Source organism: Poecilia mexicana, unplaced genomic scaffold (genome assembly GCF_051168715.1).
Source record: "Poecilia mexicana isolate PSO_F unplaced genomic scaffold, ASM5116871v1 scaffold_18, whole genome shotgun sequence".
NCBI lineage: Eukaryota > Metazoa > Chordata > Actinopteri > Cyprinodontiformes > Poeciliidae > Poecilia > Poecilia mexicana.
The window spans coordinates 24,128,386-24,156,054 of NW_028263387.1; the positions used below are offsets into that span (position 1 = coordinate 24,128,386).

General features: G+C 37.4%; 3 protein-coding genes across 4 annotated transcripts; all 3 read left to right on the forward strand.

The window, feature by feature from the left end:
- The first annotated feature begins 573 nt into the window (after positions 1-573).
- On the forward strand, positions 574-10,410 carry LOC148154282 (uncharacterized). Of its 2 annotated transcripts, XM_088016167.1 has the most exons (3): positions 574-742; positions 842-995; positions 8,052-10,410. In XM_088016167.1, the coding sequence occupies exons 2-3, from the start codon at positions 899-901 to the stop codon at positions 9,734-9,736; spliced, it is 1,782 nt and encodes a 593-aa protein (XP_087872293.1). In that variant the 5' UTR covers positions 574-742; positions 842-898; the 3' UTR covers positions 9,737-10,410. The 2 variants fall into 2 exon arrangements, with proteins under 2 accessions (XP_087872293.1, XP_087872292.1); XM_088016166.1 differs by having other exon boundaries at positions 574-995.
- Positions 10,411-11,975: 1,565 nt separating this feature from the next.
- Positions 11,976-19,754, forward strand: LOC106910579 (uncharacterized). The gene is made up of 2 exons (XM_088016168.1): positions 11,976-12,740; positions 16,963-19,754. Exons 1-2 carry the CDS (start codon positions 12,665-12,667, stop codon positions 18,723-18,725), a joined length of 1,839 nt encoding a protein of 612 aa, XP_087872294.1. The 5' UTR covers positions 11,976-12,664; the 3' UTR covers positions 18,726-19,754.
- Positions 19,755-20,628: 874 nt separating this feature from the next.
- Positions 20,629-25,881, forward strand: LOC106910580 (uncharacterized). Its single transcript, XM_014977251.2, has 2 exons — positions 20,629-20,976; positions 23,219-25,881. Exons 1-2 carry the CDS (start codon positions 20,766-20,768, stop codon positions 25,168-25,170), a joined length of 2,163 nt encoding a protein of 720 aa, XP_014832737.2. The 5' UTR covers positions 20,629-20,765; the 3' UTR covers positions 25,171-25,881.
- Positions 25,882-27,669: the final 1,788 nt, after the last annotated feature.

The following is a 27,669-nucleotide window of genomic DNA, read 5'->3' on the forward strand; positions in this document are numbered from 1 at the left end:
CAACGGAGACATACATTCATTTACCTGACATAAATGGAAAGAAGAAGAAAAGCAAAGACATCTTTGGAGAGTTGCAAGAGCAAATCTGATTTGTTACTTCTGTGTAGAAAGTTTTATAGTAAAAGGCGTATTCTTATCTTTAATTTATTCAAATAAGGCGTATCTTTGCTCCTCCAACCAGGAGCTGTCTCTGACCATCTATCTGAAGCCTAAAACCCCTGCCGTGTTTACGGCTTTTCACAGATGAGTGTGAAAAGCTACAACTTCTACTGTATTGTTTTCCCACAGACAAAAGGCAGTTCAAACGATCCTAGCAAACCATCTGCTGTAACTACAATTAAAATAAAGGTCAAAGAGCCAGAATAAGTTACTGATTTAAAACCACAATTTAGGCCATTTGAATCAAGACATGTTAAGTTTTAAAACTAGCTTATTTTAAATTTATTTTCTCAACAACACATAAAGGTTTCCGCAGGTGGAGACGTGTTAAATTATGTCTCCACAGAAAATCCTCACAATTAGCAAAAATAAAAGGCTTGGAAACATCAGTTTGTGTATAATCATTCTATGTACTGTGTTTCAGTCGCAGAAATAAATTAAACTTTCATTAATATTCTAAAATATTTAATTAAGTTGTAGGTTCAGAGGAGACTCAAAGCGGAACTTTTACGGGGGAACTAAAAATCGTTTACATTTTCTTCGGGACAGTCAAAGTGAAACACGGTGAATCTCATCACACGAGGTAGCGTTAGCTTTTCTTTTGTTAGAAGACAGTTTGAAAACAGGTTTGGTGTTTTAGTTAAATATTTCAGTGTTTTCAGTGAAAATGTCTTCATTTCAGCCTCAGAGAGAGTTTATCAACGAGCAGGAAACTCCTGCTGGAGAAACATTGACAGAGATGAAAGAAATCAACGTCAAGACCGAAGAAGAGATGGAGGATCAGCGCAGACTGATGGATTTCACCCGGATACCGATGATCATCTTACACCGGATAGGTACGAAACACCTTCACGTTTTACTGATGATACAGGTTGAGTAAAGTTGGAGATATTAAGGAGTTGCAGACTGGTTAACGAACGCTGAACTCAAAGAGCTTTTACACCAAACTAAAAAACACGAAGCTGAAGGTTTTTTTTTCCAATTCTAGCAGCCATTAAAGTCGATTAAAGATACCTTCCGCATCTTTAATCGACTCTAGTTTAAAACTGCAACACCTAGACTCTTCAAACCTGGCCTGGATTATTCTGCTGCTACGGCTGCCCCTCCATGGGCATTGGGGCCCGGGTCTGGAGGTGCCAGGGAGGGAGGAATGGTTTCAAGTCGCTTAAATGTGTGATTATAGACGGAAAAAGTGCGCCCTCGCCTGTTGAGAAAGGTGTATTTAATGTTAAAGTTACTTTCCCTCAATGTAATATATACTAGTCTGTCCCAATGGCTGTTTCACTCAAAAGACAAATGCCCACCCCTCAACAGTTTCCAGCAGCGCAGTTGATACACATAAGGGGCCCGGTAATTGGCCCCGCCCCCGGTCCGACGCTGACTTGTTCCGCTAGTGACCCATCAGATACCGTTTTCCCTGTTTTAAAGTGGGGGAACTGTATCTGACGGCCATATTTCACCCATCAGATACCGGTCACCCTGTTTTACAGCCATCGCAGCAGGGCCGAGCGCAAATCGTGACACCGCACCTACTACTGGCACTTCCGGTGGCAGGTGTGACAGCTGCCACAAGTGCCACTGCGTTCGGGACTAGCTGCCAGAGTTGCCACTGCGTTCGGCTGACTTCGGCTGACCTCGGCACCTCGTACTGGCACTTCCGCTGACACCTGCCATTAGTGCCACTGTTTTCGGGTCTAGCTGTCAGTGTTGCTACTGACTTCGGCTGACTTCGGCTGACCTCGGCACCTCGTACTGGTACTTCCGCTGACACCTGCCACAAGTGCCACTGCTTTCGGGACTAGCTGCCAGAGTTGCCACTGCGTTCGGCTGACTTCGGCTGACCTCGGCACCTCGTACTGGCACTTCCGCTGACACCTGCCATTAGTGCCACTGTTTTCGGGTCTAGCTGTCAGTGTTGCTACTGACTTCGGCTGACTTCGGCTGACCTCGGCACCTCGTACTGGTACTTCCGCTGACACCTGCCACAAGTGCCACTGCTTTCGGGACTAGCTGCCAGAGTTGCCACTGCGTTCGGCTGACTTCGGCTGACCTCGGCACCTCGTACTGGCACTTCCGCTGACACCTGCCATTAGTGCCACTGTTTTCGGGTCTAGCTGTCAGTGTTGCTACTGACTTCGGCTGACTTCGGCTGACCTCGGCACCTCGTACTGGCACTTCCGCTGACACCTGCCATTAGTGCCACTGTTTTCGGGTCTAGCTGTCAGTGTTGCCGCTGACTTAGGCAAATGGACTACATATCCCATGATGCTTTATTACTAGTAGAAGAAGAACTTAAAGACAGACGAAGAAGACAGAATTTAATAAGAGGTTTTTTTCGCAGAAATACTTATGTTAGCTGAATTCCTACACATTTTGTATATCATGTATGATTCGTTCATCCTATTTATTCACTAAAGTTCATCAGAATAATCCAGCCGACTCCTTTCGTCTTTGTATTAATTAAATACACAGCAGGTATAAGGGATGCCATTGGTTTCGGCACCTTTGTAACAGCTGAGTCTGGCTTCCACTAGAGCTACCGTTAGGTGTCCAGGATGTTTCAGAGCTGTCACAACTGGTGCCGATGTTTTGGGGGATGGCAATGACAGTTTTTTGAAAACGTGTTACTTATAATGCGTATTTATAAAAAAAAATTCAATGGTAATTGGTTATTTATCCATTTAACACTTTGAATATTTTTGACTGAGTTTAATTCAAGCAAGATGGCCAATTGAATATACTATAAAGTGTCACTATTACAGTGGAACCTGTCACTATGTTCAAGGACACATCTGGTTAATCACACATCACTGATAGTTAATAGGACTTTTTACTTAATCAAAATGACATTCAACCCTTGCCCATGTTTATATCGCAGAACAGTGGCTGACATAGTGCAACAGGAAGCCAAATGTTGCAACTGGATAATAGTAATAATAATCAGACTCTGTATAACGTATATTGTAGAAATTATTAAAGTTTGAAAAATAAATTTAAGCTTAATGATCATAATTTCTCATGGAGGAATAATAAGTTATTTGATCCTGATGTAGTAAATTCACACGTTGACTAAACATGAATTTTACAGTAGACTTCAAATTGCTGTTTAAAGTATTTACATACAATGGCTAATAAATATTGACAAATCAATTAGTATGCATATACTTTGTGACATAAACTTGAAAAAATGTTGAAACATATCTGCCAAATAAAATAATATGTAAGCAGCACAATTTTCTTTGAAAAAAGCATTTTCATCTTAAGTATAACCCAAAGTAATTTTTATTTCCAAAAATATGTAACAATCTTGTTCTTAATGCTGCTTAGGATTCACACATTGTCAAATTTTTTGAGGTGTAAATACTTTGTGTTTTGACTTATCAATATTCAATATTGGTGTAAAAAAAATTTGAAGGTGGTTTAACTTGAAAGTGAAAGTCCTCCTGCTGCCTTGAAAATGTTATTGAAATGCATTTTGTAGCTCAGATCTTAGTCATTTTCTCATCTTTGAATAAGAAAACTTTGAAGACAATGAACAGAACCAGAAACAAACACAGAGAAGCAACCTTCATGTATGCCACACAAATCTGTAATAAACTTGACAAATAATGAAAAATAGTGGGGATTAAATTTAATAAATAAAAACAAGTAATAACTATTTAAAAATGGTTAACAGGCATTTTTGGAAAATTATGATAACATATTTCTTTTTTTTAAAATTGCATTATCTTAACAAAAAACAATGAAAGTTATAGTGGCTGCCTGGTCTATTAGATAATAGACCAGGCAGCCACTATAACTTATGACATCCTGTGCACCGTCATGGAACCATGCTGAACATAATGTCACTCTGGAATTGTCAATATCTCATGTTGCCACTGTCACAAATATTAACTAATAAGTCAATATTAGTGAACTTACCCGGTTTAATAATCAATAGCATTATATTAAGGTCATTGTATGAAAATAATTATAATCCGGAATTGACAGGAGCTTGTCAGCACTGACATACCATGGCAACCGAGTGTCAGTTGTAGTGGTAGGTACCTAGTGGTAGCTATTATCAGCTGTTGCAGAAGAGGTCCCATCTGACAGTGCAGGAGTTGTCTTTCTCTGTTTAAGTCTGAACACCGGCTGTATATTTAAATATGTATGAGAATTATGTTGTAATTAAGATATATTTTATTTCTATTTGTTTGAACTAAAGTTATTCATATTCTACATTCTGTCTGAAACAGATAGAGAATGAGGTTAGCAGCCTGTGGCACTCATGGCCACCTTACTTGTGCCACCTTACCTAGTGGTAAGGTGGCACAAGTGGCACCTTACCCAGAAGCCCGTGGCACAAGTGACAGCTTATGGCAACTGTCAACATGTTTTCACTGAGGCTGTTTATTGGAAACTGAAATTTGAGACTGTATAAAAAATAGACCAGGGCATATTTGCTTTTTTAAGGGAACAGAATACTTAAGAGGAAATGCAATACTTTGTGACAGATCCACCATTATTTTCATTAATTATAAATTCATTCATATTAAATCTGACACAGAAGCTGTCACCAAAGAATATTCTATTCCTATTCTATTGTTTTCCCCACTAAGCATATTTAAATATGCTGAAGTATGTATAATACAATTTAAAATACTTTAAAAATACAACTGTTTATAAATATGGCTGCATGTATAAGGTTTCCAGTAACAAAACAGCGTATTATGAAAGATTAAATGTTCAAATACGTCATTGTGCCTGTTAAACATATAACGCTGAGTGGAGCGGTCGAACGCTATAAGATGGCCGCCCTAAATCTCGTCAGCAAAAATAGGCGAGAGCGGTCCGTGAGGCGTGGGAGGTGCCAGTATGAGGTCGTGGCAACCCTTGGAAGGTGCCGAAGTCAGCCGAAGTCAGCCGAAGTCAGTAGCAACACTGACAGCTAGACCCGAAAACAGTGGCACTAATGGCAGGTGTCAGCGGAAGTGCCAGTACGAGGTGCCGAGGTCAGCCGAAGTCAGCCGAACGCAGTGGCAACTCTGGCAGCTAGTCCCGAAAGCAGTGGCACTTGTGGCAGGTGTCAGCGGAAGTGCCAGTACCAGGTGCCGAGGTCAGCCGAAGTCAGCCGAACGCAGTGGCAACTCTGGCAGCTAGTCCCGAAAGCAGTGGCACTTGTGGCAGGTGTCAGCGGAAGTGCCAGTAAGAGGTGCCGAGGTCAGCCGAAGTCAGCCGAACGCAGCGGCAGCACTGGCAGCTAGTCCCGAACGCAGTGGCACTTGTGGCAGCTGTCACACCTGCCACCGGAAGTGCCAGTAGTAGGTGCGGTGTCACGATTTGCGCCTGCTGTCTCTAGCCATCGAGGACCGACTTTGGACACCCCTGTTCTATCAATCAATCAAATTTTATTTGTATAGCACATTTCAGCAGCAAGGCATTTCAAAGTGCTTTACATAATTAAAATATAAACAGCATGTGGCATTGAATAAACAGTGAGAAAGAGAAAGAGATTTTGAAAAAGATTAAAAAAGATAAAAACATTAAAACCCCTTTTAGGACTTCAGTTTAACATCATTTACCTGGGACTCAAACCCTCTGGGACTTTAGTCAAAAACACAGTTTGACAAGGACTCCAACTTCTAGGTTTTTGGTTGAAACGCCGTCAACTGGGACTCTAAACCCTGTAGGACTTTAGTTAAACGTCCTTTAACTGGGATGTTTTCCTGGGGGCTTTACATCATTAAAACATAAACGGCAAGAAAGAGAAATAAAAAGAAATTAATAAATAGATAAAAAGTAAAGATAAAAACATCGAAGACATCAAAACCTAGAGTGATCCAGATGAAAAAAAGAGTCTGAAATTACAGTTTATTGAAGTTTCACAAATCAGATAAAAGTTTTACAAATCACAAACATGGTGCTAAATAAGAGCAGAATAATCCAGTCCAGGTTTGAAGAGTCTATGTGTTGTAGTTTTTAAATTAGAGTTGATTAAAGATGCAGAAAGTCGTGAAAAATTAGGTGGAATCGCCTTTGAGCCATTCCCCGAATCGGAAGTTGGAATTGAAAACCAACTTCAGCTTCGTCTGAAAAACTCTGTAATAACAAATCCGCTGCAGCTGTAAACATTACAGACTTAAAAATGATCAACAGCGACCACGACTATTATTCATCAAATAATATGACAATTACAGTTTACTTGACGCCCTTTTGCCTACCGAACCAGTTTAAGGAAGAATCCGGATACCAAAGACAATCTTACACCGAATACTTAGGAAACAGTTTCACAGTTTACTGGTCAGACTGGTTAAACATCGCTGTATCTGAAACCTGTCTAAAGAATCCACTCAAATTATAAACATTAACTATTCACTGGTGGACTGTCAGGGCCAGCAGCTTCTTCTCTGCTAGCCATAAAAGATTAAAAAGAAAAATTGTAAAAGGTCTTATTTATGTTTAACTTTATCTAGAATTAACTTTTTATTCTACAAATTAGTTGCTTATTGGTGTTATTGAGGTTTAATTCCCTGCTTTAAAAAGTGCTTTAAACTCTTTTTTTAAGCAGGAAATTTAAATTTAAATTACTTAAATTTAAGTAATTTAAATTCTAAGAATTTAAATTACTTAGAATGATCAACTTTGACCTGGACCGTTTACTATTTATCATATAATATTGAAGTTACAATTTGTGATTCATCAGTCTTATCTTTACTCGTACTAGTTAAAGATTGTTTAAAATAGTTAGTTTTTTTAAAATGTTGTTTATCTTCTGCTTGCTGTTACTTGGCTTCTTTCTATGTCAAATTAGACAATAAATAAATCACTAATTACATAAATCAGTTTAAGAGACAGATTAGAAAAATACTGCTTGTGGTTGGCAAACAGATGCTTTGTGATTTTTTTTTAATTTTTTTATTCCTGATTAAAAATGTTATGCTCCTTTGTTAGTACGAAACCCAGGGTTTTTCCCAGTGTGTTACAAGTCTAGCGGGCTAAGCATTATTTGTTACATCAGTAACAGTGATCGAGGGGTTAAAGAGTCACTTTGGTGAAATGATATAAGGACACTGAGATCAGATGTCTTTTTTTTATTCACAAGAACGCAGGAACCACTGCTTGTCTCTACTGATCTACATACTAACAAGTTCAGTGAGCAAAGTTACAAGTCATGAATAAAAGATCAAAACGTTATTTCAGGTGATACAGCAGGAACTGCAACAAGGAAATTATAATGATGATAACAACAGATAATTAAATGATTATTAATTATCTTGATTGAGTGTTAAGTTTACATTTTAATAATGTAATGACTTAATGAATTGTGTATTAAACAATTATCATTGTCCATTTTCACCTTTCATATTTAATCTTCCAAACTGTCCAATATTCATGTCAAATATTTTCAATAGGATCATTTTGTCATTATTTTCTGCATGTGCGCGGTTAACAACAATCATCCACTGTTACCAATTCTGCTGTGAATCGTAGGAAAGTAAAGGCTGAGATTTAGTCGTGTTTTTGAAAGTTTGTGTTGAGTGTGTGAGTGGAGCAATATCTGACAATATCAATGGTTGAGATTAAAAACCCTTTGTTTTTCTTTAGGCATTTTTTGTCATTCTTTAATGTGATATATATCCTGTAGCTACATGGAGGAAGACAAAGTTTTGTAGTATTTGTCAGGTTATGCTATCATCATCTTGTTTGCTGACCTGGAGGTCCATAATATCATATTTTGTCTCGCATCTAGTTCCAGTCTGGTCAGAAGAACCTTGTTGATTGAGTTAATGTTCATTCTTGTCAGGTTAATTTTATAATAACCCAAGAAAATCCTGTATGCATCAAGGTTAAAGTGAAGGATTCCTTGTTTGATTGACATTTAAAAGCTTTTGTTTTGTCTTTTTGTCCAGATCTCCCACAACATTGTGTGTATAAAGAGGAGGAAGTTCTCAATGAAACAGAACCACAGAGGAACCAACTCATCTCTCATGGCTCTCCAGAAGCTGAGAACCAGGATCAGGAAGGAAGCAATTCTGAAGACCCAGGAAAAAAGAGAAAGAAAGAACAGAAACAAAAGGAGAAATATGAGAAAACCAAACAGCAGAAAGGCAGAACTGACACTGAAAAACAAAAGCACAAGAAAGCTCAACCAGGGCAAAAGTTATGTTCTTGTAAAATTTGTGATAAAACTTTTTCTAAAGAGAGATACTTGACGAGACACATGATGACTCACACAGGAGTAAAACCTTTCACATGTTCAACCTGTGAAAAAAGTTACAGTGAAAGAGGAACTTTAACTCAGCACATGCTAATTCACACAGGTGAGAAGCCTTTCTCCTGTGGGACCTGTGGAAAGAGTTTCTCTCGAAAAAGTCATTTAAATGTTCACATGAGAATTCACACAAGTGAGAAGCCTTTCTCCTGTGGGACCTGTGGAAAGAGTTACAGTGAAAGAGGAACTTTAACTCGGCACATGAGAATTCACACAAGTGAGAAGCCTTTCTCTTGTGGGACCTGTGGAAAGAGTTTCTCTCGAAAAAGTCATTTAAATGTTCACATGAGAATTCACACAGGTGAGAAGCCTTTTTCCTGTGGGACCTGTGGGAAGAGTTTCTCTCGAAAAAGTCATTTAAATGTTCACATGAGAATTCACACAAGTGAGAAGCCTTTCTCCTGTGGGACCTGTGGAAAGAGTTACATTTATAGACAGACTTTAACTCATCACATAAGAAGTCACACAGGTGAGAAGCCTTTCTCCTGTGGGACTTGTGGAAAGAGTTACATTTATAGACAGACTTTAACTCATCACATAAGAAGTCACACAGGTGAGAAGCCTTTCTCTTGTGGGACCTGTGGGAAGAGTTTCTCTCGAAAAAGTCATTTAAATGTTCACATGAGAATTCACACAAGTGAGAAGCCTTTCTCCTGTGGGACCTGTGGAAAGAGTTTCTCTCGAAAAGACACTTTAAATGCTCATATGAAAATTCACACAGGTGAGAAGCCTTTCTCTTGTGGGACCTGTGGGAAGAGTTACATTTATAGACAGACTTTAGCTCATCACATGCGAATTCACACAGGTGAGAAGCCTTTCTCCTGTGGGACCTGTGGAAAGAGTTTCTCTCAAAAAAGTCATTTAAATGTTCACATGAGAATTCACACAAGTGAGAAGCCTTTCTCCTGTGGGACCTGTGGAAAGAGTTACATTTATAGACAGACTTTAGCTCATCACATGCGAATTCACACAGGTGAGAAGCCTTTCTCCTGTGGGACCTGTGGAAAGAGTTTCTCTCGAAAAAGTCATTTAAATGTTCACATGAGAATTCACACAAGTGAGAAGCCTTTCTCCTGTGGGACCTGTGGAAAGAGTTACATTTATAGACAGACTTTAACTCATCACATAAGAAGTCACACAGGTGAGAAGCCTTTCTCCTGTGGGACCTGTGGGAAGAGTTTCTCTCAAAAAGACACTCTAGATCGTCACTTGAACGTTCATTCAGACAAGAAGCCTTTCTCTTGTGGGACTTGTGGAAAGAGTTGCAACAGTAGAAATGATTTAACTCATCATATGAAGAGTCACTCAGACAAAAAACTTTAGGAACAAAACACCTCAGATCCATTTTGGCATCAGATCGAATGGAAAATCTGTTAGTATGATGTAAACAGCAAGTAGAAAATGTTAGTCAACAGATTGTTGCAGGTTGCTAGTGATTCACTGTGACTGTGTCTTTCAGTGTCTGACCAAAATACTGGTCAGACACTGACCAGTATTTTGGCCTACTGAGGTCTACTTTTGCCTACCAGTTTGTTTTCCTTAATCCAATTTTTTGTTTTACTTTTCAGTCGTATTTGTGCTTCAGATTCCCATCGGTATCCCATTAGATACTGAAGTTAAAGAGGGCCACACATTCAGCAGGGTTCATTTCTGTGGGTTTCAGTTTTCATGGAGTTCTGTACTTTGTAGAATAATTGAGTTTAGCTTTTACATTTTTGTTGTTTCCATGTATGACTGGATGTTAAATATTTTACATATTAAAGCAGTTCTTTTTCTATGTTTGAAAAAAAATCTCAAAAATAAAATTGATCTAGTCAGATTTTGATTTGCTGCTAACCACAGATAATTATTTTCCCAAATTTTTGTCATTGGTATTCTTTGCTATGAGAAGCAAAATATATTATTAAAAAGGAATGTTTAAAAATGTACACTAGTATTTTGAGCAGAATGTAATTTCTAATAAATGTTGATTTGAATAAATATTGATGGATGATTCAGTGATTGTCATCATAACTGTTGCCATATTTTTCAATGTCAGCTTTAAGTAAAGCATCTAAAGATCCTTGCAATAACAGTAAAACATGAGTTATCTGAGCTTCCTTCTTGATCTTGGTATCTCCAAGGGCAGCTGACCTGAGAGACCAATAGGGCATGTAGGGTTGAAGAAGCTCAGAGAGGTAAGCAGGGGCAAGATTATGTAGTGATTTAAATTAAAATGAATCCTAAAATATACAGGCAGCCAGTGAAGTGAGGTCAGGACAGGGGTCACATGTTCCCTCTTTGGAGTTCCTGTCAAAAGTGGTGCAGCAGCATCTGAACCAGCTGCAGACGTGAGAGCAGCGACTGACTGACTCCCAGATAAAGTGAGTTAAAGTAATCCAATCGAGTCAAAATAAAGGCGTGGATCACTGTTTCAAAATGCTGCCTGGAAATAAAAGATTTCACTGACGCCAATCGCCTTAAATGATAAAAGCTGGACTTAACCACGGCTCTGATTTGGCTGTCAAAACCAAGATCTGGAATAACAGGTTTAAAATATTCCTCCAAGGGTCCCAGGTCAACAGAGGAGGACTCACAGGAGCTACTGGGTCCAAACACCAGCACATATTTTTATTTGATGGTGAAGACATGAAAACATACCTCATTAACTACTATATAAATGTATCAACATAGTTTTACTCTTCAAACATTGCTTGTAGTGGTGCTGGACCGAGAACCACTGAAGGAAAAACATCTTCAAGAGTTCAAACACATTAAATACAGGATTTTGTCGGTTTTACCATCAAAATTAATGAACTTAAATTAGATTCTTGTTTCTTACATAAAATGGCTGAGTCAGTGATTTCTACAACTGAAACAATGTAGTTGTAGTATCAGGCTCTTGTCAGCAGGTGGCAGCATGAAGGTGCTTCTCTGTCAGGCCTGCAGGGGGAGACATGATGTGTGGTTGTTGCTGCTGGAGGTGAATCATTCAACAGAAACTCATCACCAGTTTTTCTGAACCCTCCAACTGTTTGTTCCAGTCAACAAGTTCTGATCGCCTGAAAGGTTCCCGACATATCGAGTCTGGAAAACAGAGAAACTGGACAGAACCAGATTAGCATCGCACATGTTGTGAAATAGATGTTAAAGATGTTTAAGGTTTGCAGCAGGAAACCAGGTTCATGACAGTATATTGATATTTTATACAGCTGCAAAATGACTTTTGTTTCTTAGCTGGGAGGAGCTTCAGTTAAACACATTTTGTTCATTTGGGAGGCTTCACAGTGTATCCTCTGTTATTTAGTATTTTCATATTTTGTTTGCTTTTAAATGTGTCATTAATAGCGTCTCCTTCGTCAGATACTGCATATATATAGAGTGATATAAATAAAATACTTTAATTGTATTTGTGGCCTTTCATGTTTTGACTTTTACTTGGCAACATTAACCTTTTTCACATTTAGTCAATTATTTGCAATTTTTCAAGTCAAAAAGAGAAATCTTTGTGGTCTTCTAAAATATATGTACTTATTCAATGTTCAACTTTAAAACTGAATCACAACCTACAAAACTACAACCTGATATAACATTAGATTGTTTTACAAACTAAAAAGATCATACTCAAAAAAATATTATACCTTCCAATATAGTTCTTTTGAAAGATTAGATACCATTTAATCCTAACTCCAAGCTTGCATTTCTTGAGTATTTTTTTTTTCATTCATCCATTCATTGTTGTCCCGACCCCACTAGAGACAAGGGTGTAAAGAAAATGGAAGAAAGGATGGATTTTTTTTCACTATCAATCATCATTATTTGATATTCTAATTATAAATGCTAGGCTTTCATTAGCTGCAGAAAATGCTCATAATTAACAAAAATAAAAGGCTTGGAACCTTCCGTGTTTGTGTAATTACTCTAAATACTGTGTTTCACTCACTGAAATATATGAACCTTTTATTAATGTTGTAAGATATTTAATGTAACTGTATGTTGAGAGGAGGCTCAAAGCGGAAACTTCAAGGCGGAACAAAAGATCGTTTACAGTTTCTTCAGGACAGCCAAAGTGAAACACGGAAAGCTACGGAGCACACGAGGTAGCGTTAGCTCCTCTTAGAAGGTCGTTTGAAAACAGGTTTGGTGTTTTAGTTAAATATTCCCGTGTTTTCTGTAAAACTGTCTTCCGCTCAGCCTCAGAGAGAGTTTATCAACGAGCAGGAAACTCCTGCTGAAGAAACATTCACAGAGCTGAAAGAAATCAACGTTAAGATGGAGGAAAAGATGGCGGATCTCCTCACACTGATGGATTTTACTCGGATACCGAAGATCATCTTACACCGGATAGGTACGAAACACCTTCACGTTTTACTGATGATGCGGGTTGAGTAAAGTTGGAGACATGTTAAAGAGAGTTGGAGACTGGTTAAGGAGCGCTGAACTCAAAGAACTTTTACGCCAAACTGTAATGACGAATCCGCCCCAGCTATAAATATTAAATGCTTAAAAATGATCAACTGCGACCCGGACTGTTATTCATCTTATAATATGACAATTACAGTTAGTGATCCGTCCCGCACTTATGCCTACCAGTCAGATTAAGGACGTACCCGGTGGATTTATTCACTTCATGTTTGTTTGTGTAAGGTTGAGATGGGGCTGGACATGAAAAATAGCTGTGCACTCATACCTGGATCTGTACGGCACTGCAGTTTTGTGTGTGTGTGTGTGTGTGTGTGTGTGTGTGTGTGTGTGTGTGTGTGTGTGTGCGCGCGCGTGTATCTGGCGACTCCTTCGTACTTGTTCAACATTTGTAGGCGTAGGCAAAGGTTTATTTTCTTTTTACGGCTTACAAATCGTGTTTCACAGATACAACCAGGCACGTGCAGAGGGGAAGGAGGGAGGGGCAGCTGGGGGGGCTTGAGCACTGCCCCTTTTGCTCCTTGCCCCCAAGTGCCCTTTTGGTCAATTTTTATTTTTTTATTATTATTTTTTGTATTATTTTCTAAGCCCTCTTCTGACACATAACATGTACTAAATATTTTTTTGTTGGTCACCTTGTTACCTTTGACCTTTTGCCCGTGACGCATGACGCAGTTGCCTCTCGCGCAGTGAGATAAGGCGGCTAACTGGAGCTCAACGTAGCGAACGATCCAGATTACAGATCAGTTTTTGGTAAATTAAAAAAAAACGTTTTTGGTGAATAAAGTGGAGCAGACTTGCTTCTTGTCAGAAAACGGAAAACGTTGAAGTATCGTTTCTGCTTCAGCGGTTTAAGCAGAGAGGTAATGAAATACAACAGACACTGACAGGCCTCTGGGCCTTTCTTTCTCTGAATAACTACTGAGCGGGAGGAGACAGCCAGGTGAGGAAAAACTGTTCTGATCTATCAATTCAGTGTTTTTATCATGCAGACATTAGGCTGTTGTGCTATTAGCTAGCTGCTAGCTAACGACTTTGCTAGCAGAGCAAGATAACTAAAAAGCTTCTTCCCTGTACCGTTAATGAAATCAGTCATTCTTCAGTATCGCTTATGCAATAGGGGCACATCGCCCGTCCAAAACCGATCATCTCCATAATGGATATATGTCCGATATTCTAATTTCTTTTGCTGCATAATGTACATTTCATTTATTCTGGCGTTAGGTAAATGTATCTTGAAGGAAAATAGCACTTAAATAAAAGTCCAACAAGGATATTAATTTAGAATTAAAAATAACTCACCCTGAATTACCATGATAGATATAATGTATGTCATTAATGAAGGGGAAAAAACTCAACCCAGACTTTAAGTTTAGGGTCTGGTTCACAAAGTATGAAGTTATTTTTTCCTCAAAAATTATTCAATGAAAAAAAATAACATCAGTTAAGTAAAATAAAATTGTAATCAAAACTTTTGGAATGATTTCTTTTTTAAAAAACAAAATGTTTTGTTTAACTTTTTTCTAAATTAAATAACTAATTTTTGCCTCGTGAACTTAGTTATTTGCCAAACAAACTTTTATTTGCACACATCAGAAATATTTGTTGCAATTTTGGGCCCTGCCCATGACCTCATGTGAGAAAAAAGTTTTTAAGCAAAACTCAGTAGGCTTTTCCCATAGTGACATGCATTAACAATTCAATTTTTGCTTTTGTTTTTCTTTTTTCTGCAGTTCCATGTTAAAGTTTGATGCAGCTCTGCTTTCCTGAATGGACCATCTTCATCTCCACTGCAGCAAACAGGCAGCTCTGTTTTATAGATTACAGTCACTAAAAGGTTGCATTGTGCCCTTGTTTATATTTTTAATAGTGTAATTCTGTAAAGACAAAATATATCTGGTGGTCCAGCTCTGATTTACATATCCTGGTAAATTGCGAGTTTGAATATTGCAATACTTTCCTATAACAAAATAGACCTGCAGAAAGAAATTACTAATAAAATATCTTACATATGCATAGTTGTATGTTCTATATATAGATTTTCCTTAGCTTTGATTGTATATCTCACAATTTTGTAATGTATCATTGTTTATTAAACACTGAAAGCTGTGTGGCTTTGTTAATATTCTGTCCTTGAATGCGGTGAGATGTGCCCTTATTTTTTTTTGAGCACCTGCCCCTTTAGTGGCCTCTGCACCACCCTGCATACAACTATCCAAACTTACACACAAAGATGCTGGCATGAGTTACAAATCCATTTTTACACACGCACAGATATTTTGAGACTATTTTCACTCCTTAATAAACCATACGAAAACATTATACAATAGCAGAAAGTACGATGGCCGCCGTAAGAAAGACTTTCAGTATGCCGCATGAACTGATCAGTGTGTCGTTACTGGGTTTCAGATGACGTAGCGCTGACGTAAACCAATACAGATGGAGGTCAAGAAGTAAATACAATCCCTTTACTTTAATTGATCCAGCATCAAAATGCCTAAAGCCTGTGTCCTGTACGGTTGTTCCAACCGTTTTGACAGAAAAATAAACATTATTTTCGTGTTTCGAAAGTAGTTGGTCACAAGGCAGTTAATTTTAAAACTTAACAAAAATGCTTTAAATCAGCAACATAGCATCATGACATTGAAGATAGAATGTCATAACTTTTTAGGGCTGAAACGATTCTTCAAATGATTCGAGTATCTCAATTATTAAAATTCCTCAAGGAAAATTTACCTGCCTTGAAGCTTCGTTAATTTATGTTTTATAATTTAGCGCACCGTGTTCGAGCCGGGACATTATGTGTTACGCGTAGCTCTCACTACCGCCTATGAGTTGTTGACGAAAGCTAAGTGTTACAATCACAATGTCCAATCTTCAAGTGCGGCCCATGGGGATTTTATTGAGCGATGATAATGCATGGGTTTTAATCATGTTTTTGGGACCAAAAGCATCCTTAAAATGGCGGGAGTGATGCCTGGAGTAGGCAGCCTTTCTCCTCCGGGAGCTGCTGGTTCAAAGCGAACAGCGGGAAGAGCGCTGCAGGAGTAGGTAAGCGGATAGACTGAATGGCGGCCCACAGTAGGTTTGTTTGTTCGTCCGTCTCTCCCCAGATTTAGGTTCGGTCCATTTCCTCTCGTCCAACCCCCGTCTTCCATTCGCTCGCCTTTAATCTACCTCCATCCTCCCCCTCACCATTCTAGGCCCCCCACTCCAGGCGACATTTCCCGTATTCTCAAACCCAAAGCTAGGCAGATATGAGGCAAGGTGAGAGTTCATCTGTTAAACTCACTGAAGATGAATACATAAACTAAAAGCTGGAGCATAGACATTTTTTATAAGCATATTTGTGAACCTGGCTCTTTATTATTAAATTGAATATATTTTTCAATCTTTGTATAACTTTTCTTCAGGTTAATTTAGAAAGTGAGTTATTATTGTTACAGGTTAGTTTTCTAAACTACAAAAAAAGTAACTGTTAGGGATGCTCAAATATGAAAAATTGGACCTATATTGATATCTGATAGTAACACCAGTGTTATGCCAGATTTACCACTATTTTATTTTAGAATTTTTTTTTTATCCATTTGGTCGATTAATTTGTAAGAATAATCAATAGCCCTAACATCCATCCAGTTATCACTAAAAACAATTTATTGACTTAATTCCTTTATCTTGTCACATATACTGAACTGACAGCTCCTCTGTATGTCACAGACCTCTTAATGCGCATGCGTACTCGATGCATGTCAGCTATTCTGACAGAATAACGGCCCAAATTTAAGTTAAAGAAGGTCAGTGTTAGCCCCGTCCAAAGCCCCGCCCTCCACTTTGACTGGGGAATTATTTTAGGGTGGCACTTCAGGAACTTGAACCAGGCAATAATAATAATCAAAGCAATTAAATGCATTTTTAATAATTGTCTTAATTGGTTGCTAAATTTCCATTTTAATAATCTAATGACATATTTAATGAATTGTATATAAAATAAATGCTTTAAATAATTATGTCATTGTCCATTTTCACCTTTCATATTTAATCTTTTGGAATAACCCAAGAAAATCCTGTTTTGATGCATCAACAGGTTAAAGTGAAGGATTATTTGTTTGATTGACATTTAAATGCTTTTGTTTTGTGTTTTTGTCCAGATCTCCCACAATGCTGTGTGTATAAAGAGGAGGAAGTTCAGAATGAATCAGAACCACAGAGGAACCAACTCATCTCTCATGGCTCTCCAGAAGCTGAGAACCAGGATCAGGAAGGAAGCAATTCTGAAGACCCAGGAAAAAAGAGAAAGAAAGAACAGAAACAAAAGGAGAAATATGAGAAAACCAAACGGGAGAAAGGAAGAACTGATACTGAAAAACAGAAAAAGCACAAGAAAGCTCAGCCAGGGCAAAAATTATATTCTTGTAAAATTTGTGATAAAACCTTTTCTAAAGACAGATACTTGATGAGTCACATGATAACTCACTCAGAAAACAAGCCTTTCAGATGTTCAACCTGTGGAAAAAGTTACAGACACAAACATGGCTTAATTTATCACATGAGAATTCACACAGGTGAAAAACTGGCCATGTGTGTGACCTGTGGAAAAAGTTTCCATGACAAAAACTATTTAAAGAGACACATGAAAGTTCACACAGGTGAGAAGCCTTTCTCCTGTGGGTCCTGTGGAAAGAGTTACAGTGAAAGAGGGACTTTAACTCAACACATGAAAATTCATACAGGTGAGAAGCCTTTTTCTTGTGAGACTTGTGGAAAAAGTTTCACTAACAAAGGCAATTTAAATGCTCATATAAAAATTCACACTGGTGAGAAGCCTTTCTCTTGTGCAACCTGTGGAAAGAGCTACAGTGTAAGAAAGCTTTTAACTCATCACATGAGAATTCACACAGGTGAGAAACCTTTCTCCTGTAGCACCTGTGGAAAAAGTTTTACTCAAAAAGACACTTTAAATGTTCATATGAAAATTCACAAAGATGAGAAACCTTTCTCCTGTAGCACCTGTGGAAAAAGTTTTACTCGAAAAGAAACTTTAAATGCTCATATGAAAATTCACACAGGTGAGAAGCCTTTTTCTTGCAGGACCTGTGAAAAGGGTTACAATCATAAACAGAGTTTAAATCATCACATGAGAATACACACTGGTGCGAGCCCTTTCTCCTGTGGGACCTGTGGAAAGAGTTACAGTAAAAGAAAGTATTTAACTACTCACATGAGAACTCACACAGGAGAAAAGCCTTTTTCTTGTGGGATCTGTGGAAAAAGTTATATTCAAAGACAGAGTTTAATTTATCATATCAGAAATCACACAGGTGAGAGGCCTTTTTCTTGTGCGACTTGTGGAAAGAGTTTCAATGAAAGAGGCAGTTTAAATGCTCATATGAGAATTCACACAGGTGAGAAGCCTTTCTCTTGTGGGACTTGTGGAAAGAGTTTCAATGAAAGAGGCAGTTTAAATGCTCATATGAGAATTCACACAGGTGAGAAGCCTTTCTCTTGTGGGAGTTGTGGAAAGAGTTACAATCAAAGATCGGTTTTAGCTCGTCACACGAGAATTCACACAGGTGAAAGGCCTTTCTCCTGTGAGAGCTGTGGAAAAAGTTTTTCTCAAAAAATTGGTTTAGATAATCATAGAAAAATTCATACAGATGAGAGGCCTTTCTCTTGTGATACTTGTTCAAAAGGTTTCCGGACAAAAACAAATTTACTTGATCACGTGAGGATTCATAGTGGTGAGAAGCCTTTCTCATGTCGGAGATGTGGAAAAAGTTTCGGGAGGAAAACTAAATTAATTGATCACATGTGGATTCATACGAGTGAAAAGCCTTTCTCCTGTGGGACCTGTGGAAAGGGTTACAGTGTAAGAAAGCTTTTAACTCATCACATGAGAATTCACACAGACTAGAAGACTTGGCCTCGAAACAGAGCCGATCCGTTTTGGCATCCGATCCAATGGAAAATTTGGTCAGATGTTGTACACATCAAGTAGAAAACATTTCAGTTTTCATGGAGTTATGAACCATGTGGAATAATTGAGCTTAGCATTTTTGGCATTTCCATGAATGACTTCATGTTAAGTTCTTTACATATTAAATCATTGAAACATGTTTTTTTTTTTTTTTTTTTTTTTTTTCCTTTCTGTGTAAGTAGGACTCTGTCATGTTTATTTAAAGAAATGAAAATATTACTGAGATCTGGTCAGATTTTGATTTAGAGCTAACCACAGACTGGGTTTTATTTTCCCAAATGTTTGTTCCACAGAAGTCATTGTTATACTTTGCTCTGAGAATGTGTTTGTACATGTAAATGTTTGCACGTTGAAAAGGTCTTAAAATATGTACCAGTATTTTGAGCAGAATCAAGATTTGAGCCAGAAAACTTGTTAAGCCCGGTGGTCGGTTGCATTTTTGCAATAACTACATTAAATGAGTTCTTTCATATGAATGGATTTTTTTTTATTTTACAAGTGATATTTGTAGTGGCTTACAGGAGTAAATCTTTTGAATATTTTTAGATTTAAACTTTTGAACTCCTTGTGTTTATCCTTTGTTGTATTTATACTTTGTTTGATTTTCATAAAGTGGATACATGGTACCTTTTAGTGTATGCACTGGTAGAGTCAGAAATGAACTGTGCTTTGAGAACAACGTTTTCTGAATATACTTTATGTACCGTTGTTGCAGAGGTATCTCAGAATGCTGTACGACATACCCTGGACTAAAAGCATAACAATACCACACTATATGATGCAGCGCACAAGTCAAATTAACAGAATCTCAGACAAAGTAACAACCATTAATCTTTCATCACACCCACATTTCTGTATTACATTTGGTTTTTTTAGTGGTGTGATGTTATGTTTTAATTTTAAATATGTTTTCATTGCCTGTAAATCGAAAATCATATTTGAGAGAAATAAAGCCTTTCAAACATCCATGTATGTGTTTTTAATGTATACAATGTGTTGGATTAAGTGGTAAAGATTATGAAATAAATGGCTTTTAAGTAATATTCAAATTTTTTGAGTGAGTCAGTAACACTTTATTTGATGAGGTGCGGATAAGAATAACATGACAGTCATAAACAACATCTGTCATGAACATGAAGTCTTCATGGATGTTTAAGACAGTTGTCATGAAGTATCATTCGGTAAATGACACTTTTAATGCAAAGTTGCTCTAAAAGTTGCATTGAAAGTCAATTTTAAATGCCAACTTTGCATTAAATTATTTATAAAATCATGCAAAGTTGGCACTTTTAATGCAACTTTTAGAGCAACTTTGCATTTGCATTCCACCTGGAATAACTACAATATCGTTTCAGTAATCATTCATTAAATATCAGTACTATTAAATGAAAAGTTTAGAAACTAGTTATGTATGCGTTTTCTATATACATAACTGAATATGAGACTGAAAATATATCAGACATAAAAAACAGGGCAAGACCTTTTCAAAATAACCAGAAAACTTTTACTGTTTTGATGGCTACCTACAAAAAAGACCTACAAAACTACAATATGGTATAACAATATTAGACTCTGGTTTACATACTAAAAAGATGATACTCAAAAAATTAGAATAAACGTTCCAATATGTTTTTTTTCTGTAAGATAAAAGTATATTTTTATAACTCATAATTAACAGAAATAAAAAACTTTAAAAATCAGTCTTTGTGTAATTATTCCTTATACTGTGCTTAAGTCGGCTGAAATAAATTAACCTTTCAAAAACATTCAATTCTACATATTTTGCATCTTAAAAGGTGGCAAAAAGCGGAAAATTCAGAGCGGAACAAAAAAACTCGTTTAGTTTCTTCAGAACAGCCAAAGTGAAACACACGGAAACACCGAGAGCACACGGTAGCGTTAGCTTTTCTTTTGTTAGAAGGTAGTTTGAAAACAGGTTTGGTGTTTTAGGTAAATATTTCCGTATTTGCAATAAAAATGTCTTCAATTCGGCCTCAGATAGAGTTTATCAACGAGCAGGTAACTGCTGCTGAAGAAACATTCACAGAGTTTAAAGAAATCAAAGTCAAGATCGAGGAAGAGATGGACGATCAGACAGAAATAAAAGTTAAGTCTGAAGAAGAGATGGAGGATCAGCGCAGACAGCTGGGTTTCACCCGGATACCGAAGATCATTTTACACCGGATAGGTACGAAACACCTTCACTTTTTACTGATGATACGGGTCAGGTAAAGTTTTAGATGTGATAAATAGAATTGGAGACGGGTTAAGAACTCAAATAGATTTTACAACAAACTGTAATTCCGCCGCAGCTGTAAATATTAAATGCGTAAAGTGATCAACTGCGACCCGGACTATTATTCATCATATTATACGACAATTACAGTTTGTAATCCGTGACCCAACCAGATTAAGGACGTTCTCGTTAAGTTTGTGTTTAATTGCGTTATGTGCAGATTTAAAACTAAATTTTAGACAGTAGGTCCAAACTTAAAAAAAAAAACAATGCACAATAACTGTTTTAATTTCAATATTCTAAACAAAATCACAAACAGCTTTTTAAAATGTACAGTTTTTAAATAAAAATGTGTTATCAGTCCTTTTGCAAAATATATCAAGAGAAACCATACTGCAAATGAATGAAACTATTTTAATAAGTTTCATTACTTATTGATGTAAAAAATGGTCTCTAGAATTAAGATGTAAAATAAATACGGTGGGAAAAAATGGATCCTACATGTTAAAATATGTGAAATCTTTCCCTCTTAACATGGATAACAAGAAGGAAGATTAATTAAACAAATCGCTTAAAGAATGAAATACATCTGGTGTACATGAGGATCCATCATGATTCAACTGTTTTTATAAGCAGCATAATTGTAATATTAGTTTTAACAGTTAATATATGTAAACATGCAGTGAATGTTTTTGTGATCATATGTAATGAATAACAGCAACAGACTATAGTGTAACATAGTGTAGACCTGCAGTGTGTTGCACACACAGATGTCACTATAGGATCATTATATTATGGGATTGCCAGAAAAATGTGGTGCGTATCGCAGTAAAGATGATACTTGTAAACTGATTTAAATGAAAAACGAGTGAGCCTGGTGGGGGGGCGATTAATGCTTGGAGGCTCAAATCTCAGTCATCACCAATCAGCTCATTAGGATTACAGTCAGGTCCGGAGGCATTGGGGGAACTTGGGGGGGTACTGCCCACCCTCAGAGTCAGCTGGAAGCTGTTTCTTTTTATCTTCACCTCAGAGCAGTGGCGGCTCCAGAATTTTTTTTGTGCAGGTGCTAAGGGGGAGCTAAGCATTTTACTGAGGGTGCTATGACGGATCGTTTTTTCCCCTACAGTTATCAACACACACGCATTAGTACTGTTATTTTAATCAGATTGATTTGCATTTAGAATGCGTTCTTGCATTATCATCAGCATTATATTACCTGAAATTGTTTATCGTAATAACATCTGAGAAAATTCACTGTTCAGCAAAACTTATGGTGACAGCCCTAACATCACCCACTGAGAAAAAAGTCACCAGTTTCTGTGGTGAATGACCCTCATGTTCAACCTTTCTCTGATAATAGATAATAAACTCAAATGCAGTTTTCTACAGGAAGTCTTAATTACTCCTATGACACCAAACAGGAAGTGGCTACAACTTCCGTCAAGAAGGTTTGGTTTCTGCCAAATTTTGAATACTTCTTTTTGGAGCTGAACTGAGTCTAACTGAACATAATATAGAGTCTTTCTCAATGTACTGCTTAGTGGCTATATGCAGAATTGATTAGTGGAGTTGGAGTTTGTCGATCGGCAATGAGTTCGCAGTTACAACATATGCCAGATCTTTGCTGAGCTGCAAGGGATATTTGAGGTTGCTTACAACTTTAATTTGAATTGTTTCAGTGATGAACAACAGATGTTTTATGCAAATGAAGATTGGAACGGAGACATGAAATCTACCAAAAGCATCAGCAGGATTTAAAATGCTTATTTTATCTTTTTTTAAGGTACACTAGAAAACAAATTCTTCTGTTCATAAAAGGTTTTCGGTGTAGAACTTTGTATTAGACTCTAAGGTACTACAACAAGATTAAATCAATCTGCTGTTTGGACTATTTCTGTTGGGGAGTCACGAGGTCAGGGGTCCCCAAGGTTGGTCCTGGAGGGCATGCAGGATGCCGGCCCTCCAGGACCAACTTTGGGGACACTAAGTTAAGCTATCGCCATCTTGCTTTCTCACCACAGGGTCCAAAGTATATATTGACTGACATGGAGTTCCCTTCTGTTCAGAAGGACTAAATTGGTTATGTTGTCATTTTAGTCTTTGAATCACTTGAAAAGGCTCTAAGTGATTAAAGTGAAGGAATCATTCTCTTACTCACATTTAAAAGCTTTTGTTTTGTCTTTTTGTGCAGATCTCCCGCAGTGCTGGGTGTGTAAAGAGGAGGAGGTTCTGAATGAATTCACAGATTGTTCCAAGGAGGAGAACTCCACTGTAGAACAAGAGGAACCAGAAGCCCTGAAGATAAAACTAGAGCAAGAGTTCAAAGAGGAAGAGAAGCCACTCTGCATCAGTCAGGATGAAGAGCATCTTGTGGTGAAACAGGAGACTGATGACATTTTGGTGAATCCTCCTAATGTGCAAAGAATCCACAATGAAACAGAACCACAGAGGAACCAACTCATCTCTCATGGTTCTGCTGAGGATGAGAACCAGGATCAGGAAGGAAGCAAATCTGAAGACCCAGGAAAAAAGAGAAAGGAAGAACAGAAACACAACAAAAGATGTCGGAAAACTACAAATTGGGAAAGTAAAACTGACAGTTCAAAGCAAAAAACACACAAGGAAGATCAACAACACCAACAATTGTATTCTTGTAAAGTTTGTGATAAAACCTTTTCTCAAAGGAGATACCTGACTAAACACACGAGAATTCATTCGGACAAGAAGCCTTTCATGTGTTCAGTCTGTGGTAAAAGTTACATTCAAAAGTTCAGTTTAATTTATCACATGAGAATTCACACAGGTGAGATTTTCTCATGCATTAATTGTGGGAGAAATTTCAGTAGGCAATCATCTTTAAAAAATCATATGAAAATTCACACGGGCGAGAAACCTTTCTCATGTGTCACCTGTGAAAAAAGGTTCTGCAGTAAATCCAGATTAAATATCCACATGATGATTCACACAGGAGAGAAGCCTTTCTTATGTGGCACATGCGGAAAAGGTTTCCGATTCAAATCCAAGTTACTTGGTCACATGAGAATTCACACAGGTGAGAAGCCTTACTCATGTGGGACCTGTGGAAAACGTTTTGCTGTGAAAGATCATTTAGATCAACACATTAGATGTCACACAGGTGAGAGGCCTTTCTTGTGTTCTATCTGCGGTAAAAGTTTTACTAATAGATCTGGTATAACTTATCACATCAGAACTCACACAGGTGAGAAGCCTTTCACATGTGTGACCTGTGGAAAAAGTTTTTCCCAAAGAACTGTTTTAAAATATCACATCAGAACTCACACAGGTGAAAAACCTTTCTCTTGTGTGACTTGTGGAAAGAACTACCCATCCAGATCTCAGTTAAATTGTCATAGGAGGATTCACACGAGTGAGAGGCGTTTCTCATGTCCAAGCTGTGAAAAGAAATTCTTCACTAAAATTACTTTAGCCACTCACATGAAGACTCACACAGATGAGAAGCCTTTCTCATGTGTGACTTGTGCAAAAAGCTACAGAACCAAATCTGATTTAAAACGTCACACGATGATTCACACAGGTGAGAAGCCTTTCCCATGTGAGAAGTGTAGAAAAAGTTTTCGAAGCAAATACGAGTTACTAAGTCACATGAAGATTCACACATGTGAGAAGCCTTTCTTGTGTGAGACCTGTGGAAAAAGTTTCCCTGTCAAAGCTTGTTTAGATCAACATGTTAGAGGTCACACAGGTGAGAGGCCGTTCGTGTGTATTACCTGTGGAAAGAGTTACATTGGAAGAAGCAGTTTAGCTTATCACATGAGGATTCACACAGGAGAAAAGCCTTTCTCTTGTGTGACCTGTGGAAAAAGTTTTCGATGCAAACCTCAGTTAAGTAGTCATATGGTGGCTCACATGAGTGAGAAACCTTTCTCATGCACGAGTTGTGACAGAAGTTTCATCAATAAAATGAGTTTAACTTATCACATGAAGACTCACACAGGTGAAAACCTTTTTTCTTGTGTGAATTGTGGAAAAAGCTATCAAAGCAGAACTAATTTAAATCGTCACATGATAACTCACACAGATGAAAAGCCTTTTTCTTGTGTGACATGTGGAAAAAGCTTCCATAGCAAATTTAATTTAAATCGTCACATGACGATTCACTAGTGAGGAGCCTTTCTCATGTGTGACCTGTGGAAAAAGTTTCACTGAAAAAATGAAGCTTAACTGCTCATGTGAGAGCAGCAGAACGTGAACCTTTCCATGAAACTGTTTTATTTTAAGCGAGCTATTAATCAAGTGTTTTTAAAAAATTAACTATGCATTTTTAAAAGTGATATTTGTAGTGTATTAAAGGAACAATGCATTTGAACATTTTTAGTTTTACTTTGAACCTTTTGGAGTCTTTGTGTGTTTATCCTTTGTTGTGTTTATACTTTTAGTTTCATGATTTTGGTTGGTTATCTGTTACTGTATGAGCCTCAAATGAATTTTGCTAATATTTTCTGAATTTGAATCTAAATATACATTATTATACATTGGATATAGACGTATCTCAGTAATCTGTATGACATACACTAGACTAAAAGCATGAAGATACGGTACTATACATTGTGGAGCAAAAGTCAAATAAACAGACAATATCAGACAAAACAACCATTAAACATAAACAACACCCACATTTCTGTAATACATTTGTTTTTTTTTTAGTGGTTTGATGTTATGCTGCAATTTTAAAGGTCATGTTTTCATTACCTGTAAATGGAAAATCATTGTATTTAAAAGAAATAAAGGCTCACATATTTATGTGGTTTTTATGTATATAATGTATTGGATTTAGTGATAAAATTTCTGGAATAAATGGGTTTTTAAGCAATATTCTAATTTGTTGAATGAGTCTATAAATCGCTGCATACTGTGAGTCAGACAGTGTTGTCAGCAACACAGGATCTCCACAGGGAACTGTCCTCTCCCTTCCTCTTCACGCTCTATACATCCAACTTCAGCTGTTGCACTGAGACCCGTCATCTCCAGAAGTTCTCAGAGGACTCGGCTGTGGTTGGTTGTTTCAGTGAGGTGATGAGACTGAGGATGAGACTTTGTCGCATCATGTGGGCTGAACCAGCTGCAGCTCAATGTGACAAAAAAACAGGGAACTGGCGGTGGATCTGAGGAGGAGGAGGACCAGGACGCCAGTGACCCCTGTTACCATCCAGGAGGTCAGTGGATATTATAGAGGACTATGAATATCTGGGAGTCCACATTGACAAAAAACTGGACTGGCTTAAGAACACTGCTGTGTACAGGAAGGGCTAAAGTCACCTCTACTTTCTGAGGAGGCAGAAACCTTTTGGAGTTTAAAGGTTTAAACTCCAAAAGTCAGTTTTCTACATCACAATTAAATTATGTCAGTGTTTAATTTTGGGTTCTGTGCAATCAGTAGCTGGAGCCATAATTACATTATCATTTAAATAAGCATTTATGAACTATCAGTGTAAATGACCTTATTAGTATATTTTTGTTTCCTCATGTAACTAAGAAGCATTTGTTTTTCAGCCGATGCTTTTATTTTGAAAGGACTTGAAACGGCAAGGTGGTAAATTGACTGACGCAAAACTGCAGAAATGAGATCGGTCATAGTGCAGAGAGAGAGAGAGAGAGAGAGAGAGGGGGGGGGACCGCATGGCTCAGAGTGAAAAGGAGATAATTAAGAAGTAGTTCAAATTAAGGTGCAGACAATTAGTTGGCGCTTGGTTGAGGGAACTAGGTGAGTGTTTTGATGTGTAAGTTTAGTTTTCCTGCGGAAAGTGTAGTTCGCTATAGGGTGTGACGGTTGTGTTTCGCCACTAGATGGTGCTAATATTCTTTGGTTATCCGTCAACAGGACAACAAAACGTTGTGTTTTATTTTATTTCACTTTACATGAATGTTAGAGTTTAATACATACATGTATTGTAAAACATAATTAAAACACATAAGGCAAATGATTCATATGTTAAAAGGAAAAGGTTAGAACAACAATGTTTGAGTTACTAATGGTATTTTATTTGTATATTTTGTAGCTCTTACAGTGTGTTCAAATACAAAGGCTGTTCAATAAAGGATTGTGAACCATCAGTTTGAGAGACCATCCTTTCAACCGGGATGCTACAATCAGTATTAAATTAACAATTTACAAACTAGTTATCCGTGTGCTTCTATCTGCATAACTGAAAATAGAATGAAAATATATCAGACATAAAAAACTAAGAATTTTTCAAAATAACAAAAATACTTTTATTGTTTTGATGGCTTTCATGTGATTTCCTCTCATGTTCTCACATCTTGTCTCTTCAGTGACCTTTCATGTTTTCACTTGTTTCTATGGCAACGCAAACCTTTCTTTCATAAGATACTCAGTTATCGTAGTGACTATTTGTCCCAAAACTTAAATTCAAAAATCAAAAAAACTCAAAACTCAAAAGTTATCAAAACAAAAGGGTGAAACCAACTCAATAGTCACTTGATGCACCGTGGATTCCGGTTTAAGTAGCACAAAGGATCAAAAAGTCAAAATGCCGTAATTTGGTTTTATTTTGAAGTTCAGGCAAAAAGGTTACAGGCCTCTGCTCCTATTCCTGTACCTGTTCTCTGACTGACAATTAGATACTGATGTGACTGATTGAT

Excerpts from the sequence above, each read along its gene's own strand:
- LOC148154282 (XM_088016166.1), top strand. The coding sequence starts at position 827 with ATGTCTTCATTTCAGCCTCAGAGAGAGTTTATCAACGAGCAGGAAACT. Across the intron at positions 996-8,051 it reads GATCATCTTACACCGGATAG|ATCTCCCACAACATTGTGTG; the intron begins GTACGAAACACC and ends CTTTTTGTCCAG.
- LOC106910579 (XM_088016168.1), top strand. The coding sequence starts at position 12,665 with ATGGAGGAAAAGATGGCGGATCTCCTCACACTGATGGATTTTACTCGG. Across the intron at positions 12,741-16,962 it reads GATCATCTTACACCGGATAG|ATCTCCCACAATGCTGTGTG; the intron begins GTACGAAACACC and ends GTTTTTGTCCAG.
- LOC106910580 (XM_014977251.2), top strand. The coding sequence starts at position 20,766 with ATGTCTTCAATTCGGCCTCAGATAGAGTTTATCAACGAGCAGGTAACT. Across the intron at positions 20,977-23,218 it reads GATCATTTTACACCGGATAG|ATCTCCCGCAGTGCTGGGTG; the intron begins GTACGAAACACC and ends CTTTTTGTGCAG.